We start from the raw sequence: 20,031 nt of genomic DNA on the forward strand, positions 1-20,031 counted from the left end.
CGGCTTGTTGCCATGGCATCCGCATCCCCATCATCTTTCCCCCAAGGCCGCATGCCCGGCCGGCGCAAGACGCATGCATCCATCGCAGGTACGGGTCGCGCGTCATCCGCTCTCACCAATACAACGGGGGAATTGCGTGATGGTGAGAGACAGAGAGAGAGAGAGAGGGAGAGAGAGGCGAGGGGAGGGGAGGGGAGGGGGATTCAAAGCACTTTAGCGCTGGAAAAGACACACCAAGGAAGGAAGAAGAAGCCTGTAGAGGAAAGGGAAGGGTGGCACACAGGGGAGACAGACACGAGAAAGACCCATGCAGCAGCAGACACACTTAATTAGTTTATGGGCGAACAGTCAGCAGGCGTGGGCATCTGGGTCATCTCAGCGGACAAAAAGGGCTGCTCCGGTAATATCCGACATCTCTGCAGCTACCGGCACCGGGCGCACAATAAAGAATTCCTCCAGCACAGAGATAAGCATGCACAGTGCTATGGACAGAGCTGGAAACCTTATCTCCAAATGGTATAATAATGGCTAGCAATTATAATATGCTCCAACAATAGCAGGCAACTACACAGTAGTATCTATTTTCAATTCAATATTATTCGGACAAGTAATAGAGTTATAAAGAAAAGGCTTGGCAACTCAATTATGGAAACTCCGACCCCCAACATCAACAAGAGAACAGTGTGTGGAAGTTAATGATTCAAGTTTTATTTAAAGGGAGTCATTGCTTTCAAGAAGTTAAACACAAATTCTACATTCATGAGACCGTATACATAATTATGTTTCAATGGCAGCTTTTCTCAGCAACAATTCCCTTACTGTTGAATCTGTTAAGTCAAATGATGAAACCTGTTGCTGTCACAGTGATGTTTTAGTTTATCTGTCTGTGATATAGTTATTGAATTGATTTAAAGCAATGGTTCTCAATATGCAGCTTTTCACTCCAACCAAATACTACAGCAACAGCCTGAAATCAGCAGTGCTTGCGTGGAATGAAAACCTTCATACTCTTGGACCTTGTTGGCATTGGCTGGGGACTTTAGGAGTCGTTGCATTGTTAGGTCAGTTTGTCAGTCAGATTTAGTGTCCAATAAGTTCAGGGTGTTCGGGTACATTGACCGCCCTCATAATGTTAGTGTGACCTGAGCCTGGGATCCAGCCTGTCACCACAATCACCATATCGCCTGTCTTGAAGAATCCTCTTGCCTTCCCTATTGGGGTGAGTGGGGGTTGGAGAGGAGGAGGGAGAGAGAGAGAGAAAGAGAGGGGGTGTGTGAGTAATACAGTATCATATCATACAAATACGGCAGGTAAGGGATGTACACTACCAAACAAACAAACAACACACATAAACACACACATACTGACCTATATCCATGCCAAAGTTGACCCTGTTGTCGACATCATCGGCCCAGACAGGGGCAGGCAGTGGGTGGAAGAGGACAGGGAACACCCCTCTTAACAGCTGGGACTGACGGGCCACCTGAGGGAGAGGAACAAACTAGAGTGAGTGTTCGCCACTAACGCTGTTCAGGGTTCGGAGTCTGATCCTCGCATCCTGGTGGCTTAGGGGTCGAAGGTGCATGCCCCATAAATGCGACATCCTGGCTTCAACTCTGGCCCATGACCACTTTTGCATGTCATCCCCCTCTCTCTTCCATCTTTCTGTACTGTGACTGTCCAATACATCAGAAATGCAAAAGAATAATCTTAAAAAAAATTCTGATTCACACCAGGACCACCTGTGCTAAAAATACATGCCCTCATGGTACTGTACAGTGCTTCGGATGAAAGTGTCCAACAAATTGCTTGTGTTACACTCTTTCAGCAGGCAAATTAAATAAATTCAGCCTCATCTGGGGAACCACACTCATTAAAATCTACCAGTATTTGCTAGTACCCAGACTACAGCAGAGTGGCGCAGTGAGAGAGACCACCCAGAGGGGGAGTCGAGCCCCCATGCCATCCTGCTGGAAATGTCCTTGACCAGCAAAGTGAAGCCCTACTAGCTCCAGGGGCGTTGTTCTGTAGCTGACACTGACCTCTGACCTCCATGCAGAGGGGGGCAAGGGAAAAGAGAATTTCCCTACAGGGATTAATACAGTATGACATTAGTATTATCATAATTATACCTGTCATGTGGGGACCGACCAGAAACTGGTTTGTGACACTTTTTGGGCTCTGACCCAAAGTTTAAGAACCACTGTACCTGAGCAAAGTGAACTCTCTAGAGAACAGACATATACTCCAGAAAATAATTACTAATCAGTAAGCTTGGTGAGAGCAATCTGATATGGGTAGCACTTAGAGCAACAGAAAGCAAGAGTAAATATTTACTGCATCATGCATTGTGCAGTGTTTCGAAAAGTGTGAGTCATCAAGGATCAAGTGTTGTGACGAAACTCAGGCAAGAAACAAGCACAGTTCTGTTATTTAGTTAATGCGATGAGACTGTACCTGAGGGCTTCTGGTGACTGCAACGATAGGACAGCGAGGGCGGTACCTTGACAGCAGATGGGCTGACCTGGGACAGACAGGCAGGACAGAGGGGTGGTGAGAAGGAGGGATGATGATGGCACAGGTGAGCAGTGTATGTGTTTAAGTTTATTTGCATCTGACTGTGATCCCAAAGTCTATGTGTCTGGAGAGCTCATCCAAGTAGTCTCTCATGTTAAATATCTTGGTATTATCCTCGACTCCACCTTATCCTTCAAAAAACAAGTGAAAAAAGTAATGCAAATAACCAAATATAACCTGGTTAATTTCAGGTATATAAGAAACTGCCTAACAACTACAGCAGCAAAATTATATATGAATGCTATGATCATCCCCCACTTAACATATTGTATGACAAGCTGGACTCAGGCAAAAGGTACAACACTGAAGCCAATTATCTCACTGTACAAGCAGGCTCTGTTAGACAGAAAACCCAATACTTACCATCACTGCAATATTCTTGGCAAATATGACATCCTTAGGTGGGATAATCTAATGAAATACACTGACACCTGCCTGATGTTTAAGATCCTAAATGGCAAGGCTCCTCCACCACTTAGTACTTTCATTAAGCAGAAAACATCAAACAACAGATCTACAAGATCTGCTCTGAGAGGGGATTGTGTAATCCCTTTCAGGTCCAGCTCCTTCAGCCAATCATGCTTTTCTGTAAGAGCTTCTCAATTGTGGAACTCCCTACCAACTGAAATAAGAAACTGTACCACCTACCACACCTTCACACAAAGTCTCAAGGCCTGGCTTTTGAAAAGTCAGACATGTTAACATTTCGACTCCACATAGTACATTGCTCATTTAATGATTATCATTGTTATTATTGGCTAACCTGCTGCTAACTTGTCCCATGTCCTTTACCCGTTGCCAGGCGGCCAGCTTTGCATGGCTTAGGTATGTATGGAATATCTACTAGTATTTTATAAACAATTTGGTAACACTTAAATAAGATCTAAATAGTGATTGCTGTATTTTATTTATGTTTACTAGTTATTGCTGCTCTGCATGACTGCATGTATCATAAGTTGGTTGTGGTCAGTATTGCTTGGCTGTGTGTTGTTGCTTCATGTCGCTTGCATGACTATATGTGCTAATATGGTGTTTGTTGTTGCTGTATTGTTGTGCTGATGCTTTGCTGTTTCCTGTTGCTTTGCATGGCTTGTGTTCTGCCTTGAGAGTTCTTGTTTTGTTGCTGTCTCTATGGCGTCTTGTTGTCTTTGTTCTGTACATTTTTATCATTTTATAGGTTTTAAAACATCTCGCCACAAGGACTATAGTTGAAAATTAGCCAGCTGGCTAACACTAGCACATTTACAGAAATGTCGATTAATGTGTGTTGTCCTTATAAATAAATAAACAAACAAACAAATTTATACAGCACTTCATCACAAAGCACATGTCGACGGACTCTACAGAGAACAAGCCAACCTAGATCTGACTGATCAACAATCAATCACAAAACAAAAGGATGCAATACAGTATGCAACAAAACTCAAAGAAACAAAGCAGCAGATACAAAACAGCATGTTGAAAAAACATAACAGGCTTACCTAATCTACATAGTCGAACCTAAACAGCACTACCACCAGCCTCAGTGAAGACAAGGAAAAACTCCCAAGATTAGAAAAAAAAAAAGGAAGAAACCTTGGGCAGGGTAATTCAGAGAGGGATCCTCCAGCAGGACGGCAAAATGGGCAATAACATGGACAATTATAATGATATAAGAATGGAAAGAAGACAAAGAGAAACATGATGAGGCAGAAAGATGGGACTTCTATCAGGTAGGGCCAGCGCCTGTGCCCACTGCCAGGACTGGAGGATATGCTTGTGTGTGTGTGTGTGTGTGTTGTAATGAATGCAATATTTATTCAAGTGTCATGCATCAAGTGATGCCCAGTCCTCATGAGCTTACAGGACACGATATAAAACATCCAAACGCAGGTATGAGTGCCATAAACAAAATATGTCTATGAACGTGCATTTTGTGTTTACATGCACCTGCCAGTGGTGGTGAGGACTATGATGGCTCCAGCGCAACACTTGAAGGAGGACTCCACCGCTCCGATGGCTGTGACCTCTGTAGGGTCCGAGGACAGAGGGGTCAGACGACGCAACTCCTCAAAAAGCTGCTGGTGGAAAATGGCTGCCTCCGCCTCCCTGCAGATCTGTGTGTTTACATGAACAGATGAGAGAGAGAGAGAGAGAGAGAGAGAGAGAGAGAGACAGAGAGAGACGGTTATCAAAGAGCACTAAGTCATATAGATGTAACAGAATGGACATGAAAACTCACACACACACACACACACACACCGAGTGCATCATTGCAACAGCCTTCACAGGAAACAGTCCCTTGGCGGTCTCTCCAGATAACATTACACAGTCGGCTCCATCCAGCACGGCGTTGGCGACGTCACTGCCCTCGGCTCTGGTCGGCCGCGGGTGGGCCACCATACTCTCCAGCATCTATGGACACACACACAGAGAAAATACATTAGCTTTACATTAGCGTTTTGACCAGACCAATGTTTCCCCATTAACGATAATAAAGTAATACAATCAATCAATTCAACAAAAACTAATCACCTTCTATGTGTTTTGTCCAAGAAAGGGAGGGAAGACAGGACAGGCAATCAGGCTTTGGGGAGAGAATAAAGAGAGGAGGAGGGCAGAGGTAATGGCTTTCAGGATGGATGGACAGCAGTGGCAGAGAAAAGAGAGATCATTGAGAGCGAGGGGGGCGAGGGCGACGTTGAGAGATGATTATTGGCATGCTGGAGACTCAGTGTTATGAGTCAATAAGCAAGGCAGACAGTTGGAAAATGAGATAGCTCAGAGGGTCGACTGAGCGTCTGTGTTTTTGTAGTAACTAAAATTCTGCAATGCTGATCTATGTGTGTGTGTGTGGGCGTTGTTTTTGCTGTTTGTGTGCTTAGGTCTCTTGTAGCAAACCTGCTGTAACGCTGTCACTCTGAGTCAAGAGCTGTAGCATAAACAAGATACAGCACTGTGACTCAACATGGCTGCAGGAGTGTGTGTGTGTGTGTGTGTGTGTGTGTGTGTGTGTGCATGTTTGTGTCTATCTGTGCATATGGGAGCGGGTGTGAGAGAGAAAATAAGAGCAAATGTGTATGTATTTGAGGATGAGTCCACTTGACAAGCGAGTGTGTGTTCATGTAAATGCGTTATGTAGGAGCAGGAGGTTAATGTGTGCCTGTTCATTTTTAAATGTTTTCTCAGGGCCCATTTGACATGTAACAATGTAGTTAGTGTGTTTTTTAAATTTCTGCATCCATGTGTGTGTGTGTGTGCACGTGCATGTGCCCCCCGTGTCTGACCTGTGTGGCACAGATGACAGGCTTGCCGGCTGAGTTACAGCGTCCAATCATCATCTTCTGGGCAATGAAGACTTTCTCCGCTGGGATCTCAATCCCCAGGTCGCCCCTGGCAACCATCACGCCATCACTCTCAGCCAGGATCTCCTCAAACCTGACAAAGGAATTAGACAGGATGGGGAGGAGAGGGATTGAGCGTTTGGGGTAAAAGGAAGGGGGTTGGAGAAGAACAAAACAGAGTGAGCAGAGATGAGGAAGCAGAAGGAGAAAGGACAAAAGCTGCGGTTATATACTGATTGTTTCATTGTTTTTATCATCTGGACCAGTCAAGCCAGGGCACATTAAAGAGCAGGTCTGGATCCGCAAAAATAAGATTTTCCTCACAATGCTTCTACGAATCTTCAAAACCTGATTTAGAAGTGGCATTGAGGTCTGAAGTCTACATCGCCAGGATGCAACCCAGCCACAGATGCACACATGAGCAATGTAAAGTGATGGAGAGGAAGAGCAGGAAAATGTAATGAGGACACATATTTTTTTTTTTTTTAAATACAGCCGCAGGAGATATAACAGGAATTTTCATGCCAAGTGTGGATGTGCAGCAACATGATCTCTTGAAATTTAATCTTTACGATCAGATCTCAAAAATCCCATTTAAATTATAACCGTAGCCGAATAATGTCAGGAGCCAGTGAGCAGAGAGATGAGGAATATAGATGAGAAACCAGTGACATAATTTGTGTCAGATATATTAAGTGGCGGCTATATTTCAGACAGACAGCCACACGGATCATGTATCCCAGATGTGTAAAATCCAGATAGTGTAGAGCTGAAATATGTCTATCCATCACTCTGTGACAGCCGGCTGTCCAGAAGAGGGGCAGTTCGCTATCAGACAGATTAATAAGTCCTGTCACGGCCTCATTCTGAGAGGGGGGTCTAAAAGTCTCTGTTCAACTCACTCAAAATCTATCTCTCGAAATAATTCCACCTAAATGGTTTCGATTCATAGGCATTTTCACTTGAACAAATCTGTATTCCCTTGAGATGAGGATAAATAGCGTGCTGTTCCTCTCCTACATGACACTCACTTCTGAACCCCTTGCCGGCTTTCCACCTTGCTGACCACTTTGATGTCCCGGCCGTACGGCCCCAGCGCCCGCCGCACATCCCTCACGTCCTGGGCGGAGCGGATGAAGCTGGCAAACACCATGTCTATCCCCTGGGCCACCCCGAACCTCAGGTCGCACTCGTCCCGCTCACTGACCGCCGGCATGCTGATCAGGTCGCATCCGGGGAGGTTGACCCCCTTACGACTGCACAGCGTCCCACCAGCCTCCACCACCGTGTCCACCCAGTCAGAGCCTGCAGAGGAAGAGGAGGGGGGTTAAGAGATGAATAAAAAGTTAGTAAAATTTGTAGTAAGAGAGAAGAAAGGTGGCAAGTTAGTGGAGAGTGATATAACGTCTGTGTTCTCCTAAGGTCCAACGTGGGTATGCAGCAGATGGTAATCGAGTACCTGTATAAAGCATGGGAACCTATTTATATTGCTATTCTGCTAGCACTCAAGATGTTTACTAAACATTTATTAAAATCATCTTATGTGTAATACCTGTTGCTAGTACTTTGAGTCCAATGAGGCCGTCATCGATGTAGATAATGCCTCCCTTCTTGAGGACTTTGGGCAGACTGGGATAGTCCACCCAGATCATCTTCCCATCTGTCTTGTCTTTGTCACTCTCTGCTGTCACCACACGCACTTGGCTGCCCTTCTCCAGCTCCACCTCCTCCTCTACCTTCTACACAAACACATACACACATCACAAACGAGGCACACACAGGCACAACACAGAGAAACGTTAAGTAAATGCCATTTTTGTCTTTCTTTACTAAACACTTTAAAAGGCACTTGAGCTGATTTATTAAACATAATCACCTATGCTAATGAGGTCATTCATAAGGATAATTAATGTATAATTAGCAAATATTTTAATATCAACATACTTGTCTTCACATAACACATGGGCAGCTTTACTATGACTTCCACATCTTAAAAAGTTATAGTAGTTTCAAGAATTATTTTCAAGAAAATATTTTTTTCTTCGTTAATATGCAAATTTATGCAGCAAAGTGCTCCAAGATCTGATCCATCTACTCTATAGGGGTAACCTGTGGTGAAAGTATGAAGTTTCTATCATCTATTGTTCTTTTCCTTAGTTATTGTCTTCAAAAGAATGTGTCTACACACAGACAGACAGACAGACAGACAGACACAGAATTTGAAGTTTTCATGTTGTCAACTACATGTGGCTCTATCCACTGGCAAGCACAGTGCTCAGGGAAAAGAAGAACAGAGATCAAATGCTTGGCTTGCTCTTGTCCTGAGAAAACATCCTCCTCTGTTCTGTTTACTGTTGCGTAACCACAACCTGTGTAGGGGCCAGGCTGGAGCCCACTTGGTTGAACAACACAGCTCCACACACACACACACACACACACACTGTCTGGGCCAATGATTGTTTGATTTAACGGCTGAACTCTTCAACAGGCAGGCGTGTTTTGTACCCGGTGCTTGAGGTTGGCAAGTTCCGGTAATTCACATTAGAGGTTGTGGGTCTCAGTGCCATTGATGGCGATAACGCTACAGACTTCAACTGAGTGCATGTGACTGGTTGACTAGGTTTAGACTGCGAGCGAGATGTAGCGGAAGATGCTCACCCCTTTCACCAATCCAGTACGGATCTCTGGACCTTTGGTATCCAAGGCGATGGCAACCGGCCGATAGTACAGCGGGTCAGAGGTTAACGTCTCCACCGCCTCACGGATGTTCTTGATGGTTTCACCGTGGAACTGACACCGGGGTTAGAGAGACAGAGACAGAGAATCAGTATGTATCAAAGTCGAAGGGATGCGAGAAATAGTATACACACACACACACACACACACACACACACACACACACACATACTTCATGTGAACCATGAGAGAAATTCAGACGAGCGATGTTCATTCCTGCCTTGACCATCTCCTGGAGTTTGGGGACGGATCGAGATGCTGGACCTGAGAGAGAGAGGGAGAAACAGAAGTAAGAGACAGGATGTTATAGATTAAAACAGTTAATCACTTAATCACTTCGGACACATAATCAATCCTTCAGCCAGTGGACCTTGATAACAACACCTGCCCTGGTGGGGAATCAAAGAGAATATCTGGAGAGGCAGAGCCCTGGGAATGACAGAATAATGATGCATAAAATGAGCATGCATATTCAATGAGCAAAGGCGACTGTATTCTGTTCTGAATATTTTCTCTTGTCTAAGACGGGAGGAAAGCAGAGAAGGAGGAGGTGTCAGATATACACAGAAAACTGCCACAGACACAAATCAAAACACAGAAGAGGCCACCCAGCACCCAAAAGTTGGCTGCCTCGCAGGCGGCGCCACACCATGCCAGCTACGACATACAACTGTTGGGAGAGAGAGAAAACAACTTGAAACTGAGACTCTGTCTATGATTGGTTGTCCCACTCACCGATGGTGCAGATTATGCTGGTATTGCGGGCTGTGATTGGCTCCTGGTTGATGTCCAGCAGACAGAGGTGCTCCAGGAATGTGTCAGCCATGCTGGCATCCAGCTGCTGCCGCTGGATGAATGAGTCTGGCAGTGCCATCACCTCTGAGTAGCGTCTGATGCGAGCTATAGGGACAAAGAGGTGAAACCAATGGGGTTAAGTCAGAGGCGATCGCTCTAACATTAACGCAAATGCTCACTAATGCTAACTCTACATACCAGTACTGCAACCAGGAGTGAATTAAGAAATGAAGAAGTAGCTTGTCATTTCTGTGTTAATGATGGGCAAGAACAGTTTTTTGTTATACAAGTATACGAAAGAAGAGTAGCTTACCACCAAGGATTTCAAATTTACAGTCAGGGCAGAGGCAATCTATCTATCTATCTATCTATCTATCTATCTATCTATCTATCTATCTATATACAAACACACAAGATACAGTAACCTGGCATTAACTACGGGGTGGAGGGTCATGAAGGTTTACATGTTGACATTCAGCAGTCATACAAGGAGGTAATGTGAAAATGAAACACTCTGCTGTTCAGGAGATTTGCTTTGACATGCAATAAAATGACATTTGAAAACAGGCAGGGAAGCCGATACTTATGCTGTATAGAGGGAATATAAAATGCCGTAAGCTGACATTTGAAAGAAATGAAAATACAAGAAGTGTGCACACAAACAAACCTTCAGTGTTTGCTTTGATTTGTCAGCAGGCTGTATGTTTCAAAATTGGAAGGAAGAGATGTTGCATGGTTCTTAGGAGCCTTACTCCTCTATAGTGTCTATAGCATAAGAGGATGGATGTTAGTCTGCCCTTAACACTAACCTATCATGATTCTTTATATCTTTCATTCTCAGACACTGACCTGGTTGAGTTTGTGTTGGATGCCTTGCTCAAGGTGTCAGTGTACAGAACTGAACCTGTCAAATTTCAGTTTTGTCTTCCTCTCTGTCCTCAGGAGCCCTGTGCCACACAATTTGCATGATCAAATGTCTGTACGGATGAGGAATGAGAAATTTACACCGAATCGGATTCTGCAGTTCTGAGATAGTGCTCATCTAATTATCTGAGTTATAAATGTCATCTGATGTTCTAAATAGAATCAGACCACGTTCAAATAATTTCTCAATAAAACTCCCATTAATTGGAATGAAATTTGAGTTTACACTGAAAGAATCCAATATTTTGTCCAATCCAATATCTTCTGATATCTTAAAGTTAATATTAAAATTGGTATAATACTGGTAATGCTTTTCAATACCCATCCCAGGTGATGACGAGTCCACCAATTACTACTACTGCATAAAAAATGGATACAATGAGTAAGTATGAGAAAGTATTTTGGCACTTTGAGTCAATACAATTGTATACATTTTATTGGATGTCACTGTCAGTCAAGCCTGCAATTTCTGCCACCACAGGGGAGGAGATAGTAAAGGACAGAGAGGAGGAGATGAGCAGGAGAGAGCCAAGGATCCAGGCAGACAAGGTCGATGCTGACAGCACAATGGGAGTTAAGAGGTGAGAAGAAAGGAGAAAGGGAGGTGGGGAGGAGCAGAGTCAGGAGAATGGGAGATGGAGCGAGGCTAACGATTTCTATTTTGAAAAAAAAAAAAAAAACACTACCTCGAAATTGTCTATTAAATCTAGATTATCCAGTCTGTCAACCTGTTAAGAATTTGTTAACCAAATTTTGTGCTACCAACTATTTTGTAAGAGCAGGTGCCACTTGTTTTTCAAACCCTTCCAATGCAGCTTTTTGCAGAGAACGGGGGAGAAACAGAGAAGGACAAACTCGGAGGAAACTCCCTGAAGAAATTGGTGAGTGCAGGGGAGCAGGATGTGAACATGCATGGCTGTGTGCTGTGGTTTCTGTAGCTGTCAGTGCTTCCTCTCACTCTCTTTGTCTCTCTCTCTCTCTCCACCTCCCTGTGACCCAGTTCTGCCGCCCTGCTGCACACATCATTGAGTGTCCCACTGAGATCCGCCTCTGACACATCGCAGAGTATACACATAGACACACACACACACACACACACACACGTACAAACACACACGGACGCACGTATATGCACACACATACAGATACCTGTTACAGCAACGCTGGCTATAAATAAGGCAGACTTTAGGTTAAAGACACCAGTGTTGCAACATGTCAGTCACTGTACAGAATCGATGACAATGAAAACATAAGGAAGGAGAGATAGGGGCTGGGTGTGGCCACCAGGAATAACCAGTTTGCACTCAGTCACCCTCTGGCACGAACACAGGTCAGCGTGTGTGTGTGTGTGTGTGTGTGTAATCGGTCGATGAACCCAAGGTAATAGGGCAGATTTTTGGGAATCCTGTTCAACTATGACTCTGCACGTTAAGTCCAAATACATAGGTCTGACAAACTCCACAGAAGTGTATTATCTAAATCACAAGTTCAAATTGTGTAATTTGAATATTTTGATAATGCATAACCATTGATGAGGTTTAAGTTTCATTATATATTGGAAAATGTGAAATGAATAGCCTGTACACCAAGGTACAGATCTGTATCCACACGCCAAGCTCTTTCTACGTGGATTGATGCCTGCAGTGCAAGTTAACTTCATTAATCATGAATAGATGATACAGTAAATCAATGACTAGATGGTCATCTCTACATTCTCAACCATGCTGAAGTTAAATGATAACATGCAAAACTTGCTAAAGCCTCACTTGCTTAAAACAATATAAAATCCTTGATCCACTTACCCATTTTGACTAAAACCTTCCTCTGTTTGTTTGTTTATCTGTTGGGTTCCTTGTATTTTATGCAGCGATGTCTGTAAATCCACCTCTCTTAGCAATGCTCAGGCCTCCTACCTGTTATCCTGTAAGTCTAATGTCACCCCTAACAACTTTAGCTCAATCTCTTCCATTCATTTATTCCCTCTGACCCCTCGGCTGCCCCCTCATCTCTCCACCCACTCACACCATTTGGAGTGTGTCCACTCCATGCAACAGATGGATGATGAGGCTGAATTAGCGTAGGTGGGGGCAGAAGCATGACTGGACCGGGATGATGCGAAGATTGGTAACACTTTATTCGGATAGTGCAATGTTGATACTAAACTAACTAAAAGCAGATTTTCTACAAAGTGTCACTTGCCTGTTTGCTGTATCTTTAGACTACATACCCCTGACTTTAGCCACACTAACCCTAACCCTAGCCCCATTATTAACCCTAAACCCAACCCAAAGATTAACTGAGACATTGAATAGGCTATCTATTGACTAGTTTATGTTATCAGCTTAAATTCAGTTTTTAGTGACACAATATAGTCACTTGATAGTAAATTGAATATCAGGAAGTTTGGGTTCACAGATAGTCCAATATATATTGGAATATTCAAATAATATGTGACCAAATTAATTGCTATACTTATACTATACTATACATCCTCATTCTTTGTTCTACTCATCCTTCCCAGTCACCCACTCCAGGGCCTTGCTGATATATTGGAGAACATACAAACCATATCCTGTATTAACTCAGCTGTGACAGAGAACAGATGTGCACTGAAAATGGCTGATATTATGTCAGAATGGGATCTTGACAAATGAGATGATAAGCCAAGCTGATGTGGTTTCTACTCGTGTTTTCTATTTGGTCTGTCTGTTATTTGAGAAACAAGGCAGTGCATGCAGCTGTATTGGTAGAGTTGTAGTATATGCACACTCACGCATGAACACGCCAGTTGAGACAGGCTGACAGAGAGTGTAAATCAGTAGCCAAAGGACAAACAGACCTTTGTTCCTGGGTTGAGTTGAGAGTTTACCCTGCAGCCCTCTGCCCTGTGCAGCACACACCCAGTGTGATATAATAACCAACAAATAATTACCTGACCGGAGAAGACGTCAGCTTTATAGGCTACATGAAGACCAAAGTGCAATAATACGACATCCAGACTCAAATTTGCAAAACTTCAAATGAAAGAGAAAAATGCTATCCGCACACTTCTGTCAGATGCAAAAGTATTATTGGCTGAATAAATAGTAGCTATTTTGCATCTCACAGAAGTGTGCGGATAGCATTTTTCTCTTTCTAGTGTTATGCCTTAATTAGGTTCAAGCACCTTCACTTTTGGCTGTGCAGTTGATTTTGTTTCATTGTTCTAAAACTTAAAATGAAGAAATACAAAAGCCAAGTTATAGGCTACTATTACTGTTACTCTATCATTCCATTAGGTCTATATTATTCGTATTATTCAGTAACCCGCACCCTTAAGTAATTCAAATCCAGTGTGTCGAACATCCAAACATGTTGGTTAGCTGCCTATTTAGACAGAAAATGATGTGTAATAGCCTGTTTTCGTTTATTGGCCAGCTCGTTAGCAAACAAAATGAAAACGGGAAAGAGTGCAGAAAGATCAATACCTGGCGGCGCTGACAGAAATAATTGGCAGAAGTAGCATAAGTAGTTTTTCAACTGTGAATAGTTGTGAGAATGACTGACAAGAATGTAACAAAGAAAACTGTGTATCACAATCAAAAACTGCCAAGATAGAAACGCAATAGACTAAATAGAATACGAGAGATGTACTACTACACAAAGTACAATCTATACACACACACACCATATGAAGTGCCTATAGGTTATAAAGTTGAGATCATTAGAAAGCAAACGACCAACCTGTGGCTGTTGGGTTCATGAAGCAGGCCAAGATCGACTGATGTGGAGAGACAGGCGCGACAAATGTAAATGCAGTTTGAGTGAGTTTTAGCGCCATCTGCTGGACAGCAACGTTAATGTCGCTGTTGTAGACTTTACCCCAATGAAGACCAAGATAACACGAGGAGGAAACAATGTTTTATTTGGAAAGATTATTAATAATTGGACTACATGCACGGTGTGTGACGCTGTTCAGAGGTTGACACTGAGAGTCATTGATAAATCTGGTTGATGTGTTAATTGACTGACTCAATGTAGATGGTGTGTTTTAACACGTCTATTAGGCTTAGACATAACTTGCTTGTGTGTGTGTGTGTGTGTGTGTGTGTGTGTCAGAGCGTGCTGAAAGTGATGCGTGGCGGAGTCTCAGGCTGGAGGATAAGGGTGTATGTGGTGCTGATATCCTCTGAAGACGACACGCTGAGACGGAAAGTCAGCAGGATCTAGACAGAGAGGGAGGAGAGGAGAGGATGAAGGGAGGCAGAGGGAGGGAGGGGGAGATAGAGCCGTGGAGAAAGAGGGAGATGCAAGGAGTAAAGCAAATGTTAAGAGGGACCACCGTCATGTTACTTAGCAGACACTGATCGTGCTCGTCCTTGCATTCCTCCCCTCTTTCCTTCCTTTTAAATCTAACTCTTTTCAACTCCAGCCCTCTGACAGACTTTCTTCTAACTCCCCTCCTTCTATCAGCATCACCTCCTCTATCTCCAACCCCCCCAATCCCCATCTCTGCCCTCCTCAAATGTTTTCTCCTCTTCTCTCTGTGTCCTATATCACTCACATGCATGAGAAGGAGCTGCATCTCGTTCTCAGCAATCCTCCTGCCGACACACTGCCTCGCCCCGAACCCGAATGCCAGGGAGCGGAACGCTGTGCCCTCTCCTCCTCCTCTTCCTCCTCCGCCTCCTCCTCCTCCTCCTCTTTCGGCCTCCTTTCTGCTACTACCCCACCGGCTGGGGTCAAAGCGCTGTGGTTCCTCAAACACCTCCCCACTCCTCCCCAGGGGGTACAGACATGCCTGGACCATGGTCTGGATTAGAGAAGGGAGGTGAACAGAACAGCGGGTGGAGGTGAATATCGTGAAACGCAGCCAGCCACACTGAATCCACTCCTGAATGCTTTTGTGTGTATGTCGGAGTTTGCAGAAAGAGTATGTGTGTGTATGTGTGTGTGTGTGTGTGCCACCTTTGCAGGCAGATCACTCACCCCAGCAGGTATGTGGTAGTTCTGGAGAACAATGTCTCTGACTGGATACCGCTGCACTGTGATTCCCACTGGGTATAACCTTTGATACACAAAAAAAAACACACACACACAGCCACCAACACACACACACACACACACACACACACACACACACACACACACATACAAGCCCACATTTATATAGTCTAGCTTTTGCCATTGATTTATTGCGTCTCATTCAAAGCTCAACACAAACCCAAGATTACTAGTAATCAATTCCCATTTCAGGTATTCAGGGGGCGTTGTTGTTAAGATGAAAACACTCAGGTCAACATGGAGCCACGCTTTCAGACAGCTGTTCCCTACCTTAGTATATAATTTTTTTCATGATACTCAATTGATCCCCAGAGGGAGAAATCTGTCCTTTCTCTTGCTTTCTCTTTCTCTTTTCTCATGGAAAAGAGTGACATGGTCTCCCTTGTCAGTACACCACCCTGCTGTCCTGATGATGAGTATGATTCAAGTACTGTTTTCTGTGACTTTATCTATCACCTCAGATTAGGCCATGTTCCACAGTGCAGCTGATGTTCTGTGTACCTGAGGGTCTCCTTGACTGTGCCTTTCAGTAGCGGCGCCCCCTGCAGGGCTTTCTGCAGGTCTCCTCCAGCCTGGGCCCAGGACGCCCTCACTTGCTGCCTGACCCGCTCCTGCACCTCCGGGTTACGGCCCAGCTCAAACAAGGCAAACTGCAGGGGCACCGCTGTCTAGAGAGAGGATGGGATAAGAGGTTACAGAGAATTAGTAAGAGTAAAGTACACACTTGCATGCCAAAGAAGACAAACGCAAACACACACAGACACACACACACACACACACACACACACACACACACGCACCGTGTCGACCCCTCCAGCCATCAGCTCAGTGATGTTGGCTCTGATGAGATCCAAAGACAGCTGTCCTCTCTCCATCAGTTGGCCCAGAACCCCAGTGTAGCGGCCCTCTGCTGCCCCAGCCTTAGACCCTCCACCCTGGGAGGACGACAGGTGCTGGTACCCCCTCTGGATCCTCGCCTCCGCTGGGAGAAGGACAAGACAGGACCAGAGAGAGTCAATTGCGACGAGAGAGGAGTGAAGGAGAAGGAAGAATAAAGGAGGAAAGCAGTTACAGTGTTAGACAGAGCGAAGAGTGTTGGATGGACCTTCTGAGTCCAATAAGTGCAGGTAATACGTCTCACCGTGGCTAAAGATATGGTCCCATGCAGTGGCATGCTGGTTCCACAGGGGAGCGCCGATGTGGAGCAGTAGGCGAGGGGGCAGGTAGAGGAGAGGAGGGGTGGTGGCCAGCATTCTCTCCACCGCCCAGATGAACTTCTGGGACTCCTGGGAGGGAGAAGAGGAGAAGAGGCCAATACGCTCCCCATAGAGCACATGGCAACTGGCTGCAGCAAGGGGTGGAGGGTGGGGGGGTGGGGTGGGGGGGGGTGAGAGAGAACGAGATAGAGTTTGTTTCAAGGTGAGTTACCAGTTGAAATAAGTGACATCTACACTTACAAAATGAGAAATACCGCAAAAATAAAGCAAATGACACTTTATTTTAAGGGGCAGTCATTGTTTGACCAAATGGTAAAGTCTTTACAGTCTTCAGATACTCAATAATGGTCTTCAGGTTGATATTTTTTGTCTAAACAGTATATCGTTGTTGTCATGTCAAAACCTCATAACTGATGATGATGGTTAATTGTATTTTATTTTTTATTGCAAGTGAAGATGACAATTGTCAACTTTCAGTCCTCTCCTACACACCTGTCTTTGGAGCATTCAGTTCTATTGTATCTAAAAACTCATAACTCCAATTTTGGTAATTTTCATGTTTTAACTTGAAGGATTACATGGGCCTGTATGGGTTGAACATATTCTATGACATTTGGGTTATTGAAATCCTTTCAGAACTCATTGCATAAACTCAAAAATGCATGGTGGTCAAGCTAAAGGCAAGGTTGTTTTTCTTAGTTCCTAAATAAAACATGGCCTTTTGGATATACAGGTTTTTCAATAGAACTCCATATAACGAGTGACTTTTAACTTCTGACTGTATATTCTATTGGATGTCTCAGAGGAATCATCTCTCCACAGACAGCAGATCCACCAGACATCCATCAGACATGTTTGTGTTATATTAGCAACACATCAGTGACTGGGATAGAGTTTCTTGCTGGTCTATTCCTACCCCGGCTTAGCACCTGGCTTCTTGTGCTGTGGCCCATTAAGAGCAGACATTCACCGACATGACTCAAAGTCATCAACTCTCCCCCCTTTTCTCACGCACACGCACACACTTCTATACACACACATGGATGGATACAAGTATACGGACACACACAGGCCCACACTGAGTCACACAAACATTCACACTTGTGAATGTTGCACGTTCCAGATAGGCACATGAAAGGAGCAGACCTGGTGAAAGAATGCTGAAGCTTTCCACATCATCTCAGGCTATGCTAATGTATCTATTTTTAAAGATATATATATATATATATAAATACACTCCTTGACCTCCTACATCTATATTATGTTAACGACGCATGTGCCTCAGGTTAAAATGTGGTTTGGTGCATATAAGAGGTGTGAATATTTGAAAATCAAAGGGACACGATAACAGGAGAGAGAGAGGGAGAGAGAGAGAGAGAGAGAGGGCAAGGATCAAAGAAGAGTAAGAGATTGGTTTTTTGAACATTTTGAAGAGGTGCTATTCCTACTGAGCACACAATTCTTCTGACGTGAGAAGTTGTCACAGCTGACGTCAGCATGTATGACTCAACCCACTGAGACTGAATGGATGACTATTAAGAGAGGGAAGTGACATTAATCCATACTCTTCCCCCTGCAGCAGCTCAAGGTCAATCACTATTGGATGAAAAAGAGATCTGACAGTTAAGAGGTGGGACATTCCTGTAGTGGCTGAGCAGTCGGTGACACCTTTCATAAGTCTGTAGTCTTCACTCAGTTTTCCTGTGAAGAGACAAAATTTTGAAACACACAGTAGACTGTCAACTCTATTTGTCTCTCTATCTGTCAACTCATGGAAAAAAAAGGAATTCACGCATACTCTAACTGCACAATCACACACAAAAGAAATCACAGATCTCAAATGGTTGGGGATGACCTCCGACCTTCCAGTGCGAAGCGGAAGAGGTCCGGACTAGGATCGATGGTCAGACTCCGTGTCCCCTCCGCCCCTCGTCCCTCCCTCTCCACTCTCGCCCGCAGCATTCGACAGAAATCCCCCGCGACCTCATCAAGGAGGGGAAGGAAGCGCTTTACGGCCGCACTCATCATCACCTCCTTGTTGAGCAGCAGACGGTCCGCTCGCCACTCTTCCCCGTTCCTGTGGAGAGAAGAGAAATGCTCAGTCCCAAATCGACCCGTTTCACTTCTGCTCATAGTGAACGACATTATGGCATAGATTAACCCCAAAGTTCAGTGAGATGATGATGATGCCACACACTCATACCAGGGCCAGGGCCATTCATGAATTGAATTAATGCATGTTAATTTCCAATTCAAGTCCTGGATTTGGAGTTGGGATTGGAATTGCACCCAGTTCTAAGGAAACAGAATTGGAATTTAATTGGAATGACAGGAAATACAATTGAATTCCATGAAATTCCATGAAATTCCACTTCTAATAGAGGTTGTCTTGACTTGGTAAACATTATAAATCAAACATTATGAATTCAATAAAAGATCAAATACATTCAACAATAATGTATGTATACGATTACATGTTATGCATCAAAAAACACAAAAAAACATAAATTTCACTGAATTAAATTCAATTTTCCTGAAATTCCAATCAAATTCCTGTACTTTTTTTTTTTTTTTCAAACTCCAATTCCAACTCCACACAAGCAGATAATGGGACTGACTTGAGGAAGACTCCCTTGCTGTGCTGCCGTGTCTCGCGGTGTGTGGCCCAGGGCTGCAGGGTCATGCGTCGAGGGTGCAGGCCCTCCGAGCGGAACAGCTCGCTGATGTCGGACGGCAACATGATGTTCACACTGCTCTGGGTGCCCAGGCGCTCCCTTCATACACAGAGGCAGAAAGACTGTACTGTATAGCCAATACACACTGCTGCCACAGATGCATATTATAAAACCTCCATGTTGCACATAATTCTCTGTATTCTGGTGCCTGTGCTGCAGTTAGGGTGCCCAACTAATCCCAAGATGCAGCCTTATTTCTCTCAAACCTTTTTAAAAAACATATAGGCTTGTGATTCTGTCCTAGTATCATCCACACTGTCTCTCCCAGCTACCTGTAGATTGGGCCGAGGGTGTTGAAGGTCCTCTCCATGTGCTTATGGAGCAGCCGGAACCGATCTTCTCTCCAGAACTTCACCAGGTTGACCCAGCCGCTCCTCCCTGTGTGAGGGATCTCCTCAAAGCTCCGAACCCGTCCGTCCGCAGCCCTCTTTTTAACTCCTGTACTGTCTTTGGCTGCTCCTTTTCTCTCCTCCACCTTTCCTCCTACCACCGTCCCTGTTGCCGACATACACAGAGGCCTTCGTGCTGCTACACTAAAAAGCAGATTGCTGGACCCACACATCCCCTGCTCACCGATACACGCAGCCAGCCGGACAGACATGGTCCACATGGTCTGACCAATGGGATGGAGTCTCCGGTCTCATCCAGAGCTGCGACACCCCTCAATCCCCTTCTCTGCAG

At 44.5% G+C, this 20,031-nt stretch overlaps 2 protein-coding genes across 4 annotated transcripts; both read right to left on the bottom strand.

Annotated features, from left to right (window-relative positions):
* Window positions 1-692: 692 nt before the first annotated feature.
* pklr (pyruvate kinase L/R) lies at window positions 693-14,141 on the bottom strand. Of its 3 annotated transcripts, none has more exons than XM_071538550.1 (12): window positions 14,079-14,141; window positions 9,372-9,536; window positions 8,809-8,900; window positions 8,559-8,690; window positions 7,453-7,639; window positions 6,932-7,205; window positions 5,844-5,994; window positions 4,819-4,971; window positions 4,507-4,673; window positions 2,458-2,524; window positions 1,369-1,483; window positions 693-1,211 (listed from the first exon to the last, which is right to left on the bottom strand). In XM_071538550.1, the coding sequence occupies exons 1-12, from the start codon at window positions 14,095-14,097 to the stop codon at window positions 1,081-1,083; spliced, it is 1,653 nt and encodes a 550-aa protein (XP_071394651.1). In that variant the 5' UTR covers window positions 14,098-14,141; the 3' UTR covers window positions 693-1,080. The 3 variants fall into 3 exon arrangements, with proteins under 3 accessions (XP_071394651.1, XP_071394653.1, XP_071394652.1); XM_071538552.1 differs by having other exon boundaries at window positions 14,075-14,079; XM_071538551.1 differs by lacking the exon at window positions 14,079-14,141 and adding an exon at window positions 10,281-10,381.
* A 308-nt stretch (window positions 14,142-14,449) lies between these two features.
* Window positions 14,450-19,960, bottom strand: cyp11c1 (cytochrome P450, family 11, subfamily C, polypeptide 1). The gene is made up of 9 exons (XM_071538553.1): window positions 19,623-19,960; window positions 19,234-19,389; window positions 18,478-18,692; window positions 16,540-16,743; window positions 16,199-16,380; window positions 15,900-16,066; window positions 15,324-15,402; window positions 14,899-15,147; window positions 14,450-14,560 (listed from the first exon to the last, which is right to left on the bottom strand). Exons 1-9 carry the CDS (start codon window positions 19,958-19,960, stop codon window positions 14,450-14,452), a joined length of 1,701 nt encoding a protein of 566 aa, XP_071394654.1.
* Window positions 19,961-20,031: the final 71 nt, after the last annotated feature.

Source organism: Centroberyx affinis, unplaced genomic scaffold, assembly GCF_046629955.1.
Source record: "Centroberyx affinis isolate AG114_WGS23_722 - 3 ecotype Tasmania unplaced genomic scaffold, CSIRO-AGI_Caff_v1 ptg003286l_1, whole genome shotgun sequence".
NCBI lineage: Eukaryota > Metazoa > Chordata > Actinopteri > Beryciformes > Berycidae > Centroberyx > Centroberyx affinis.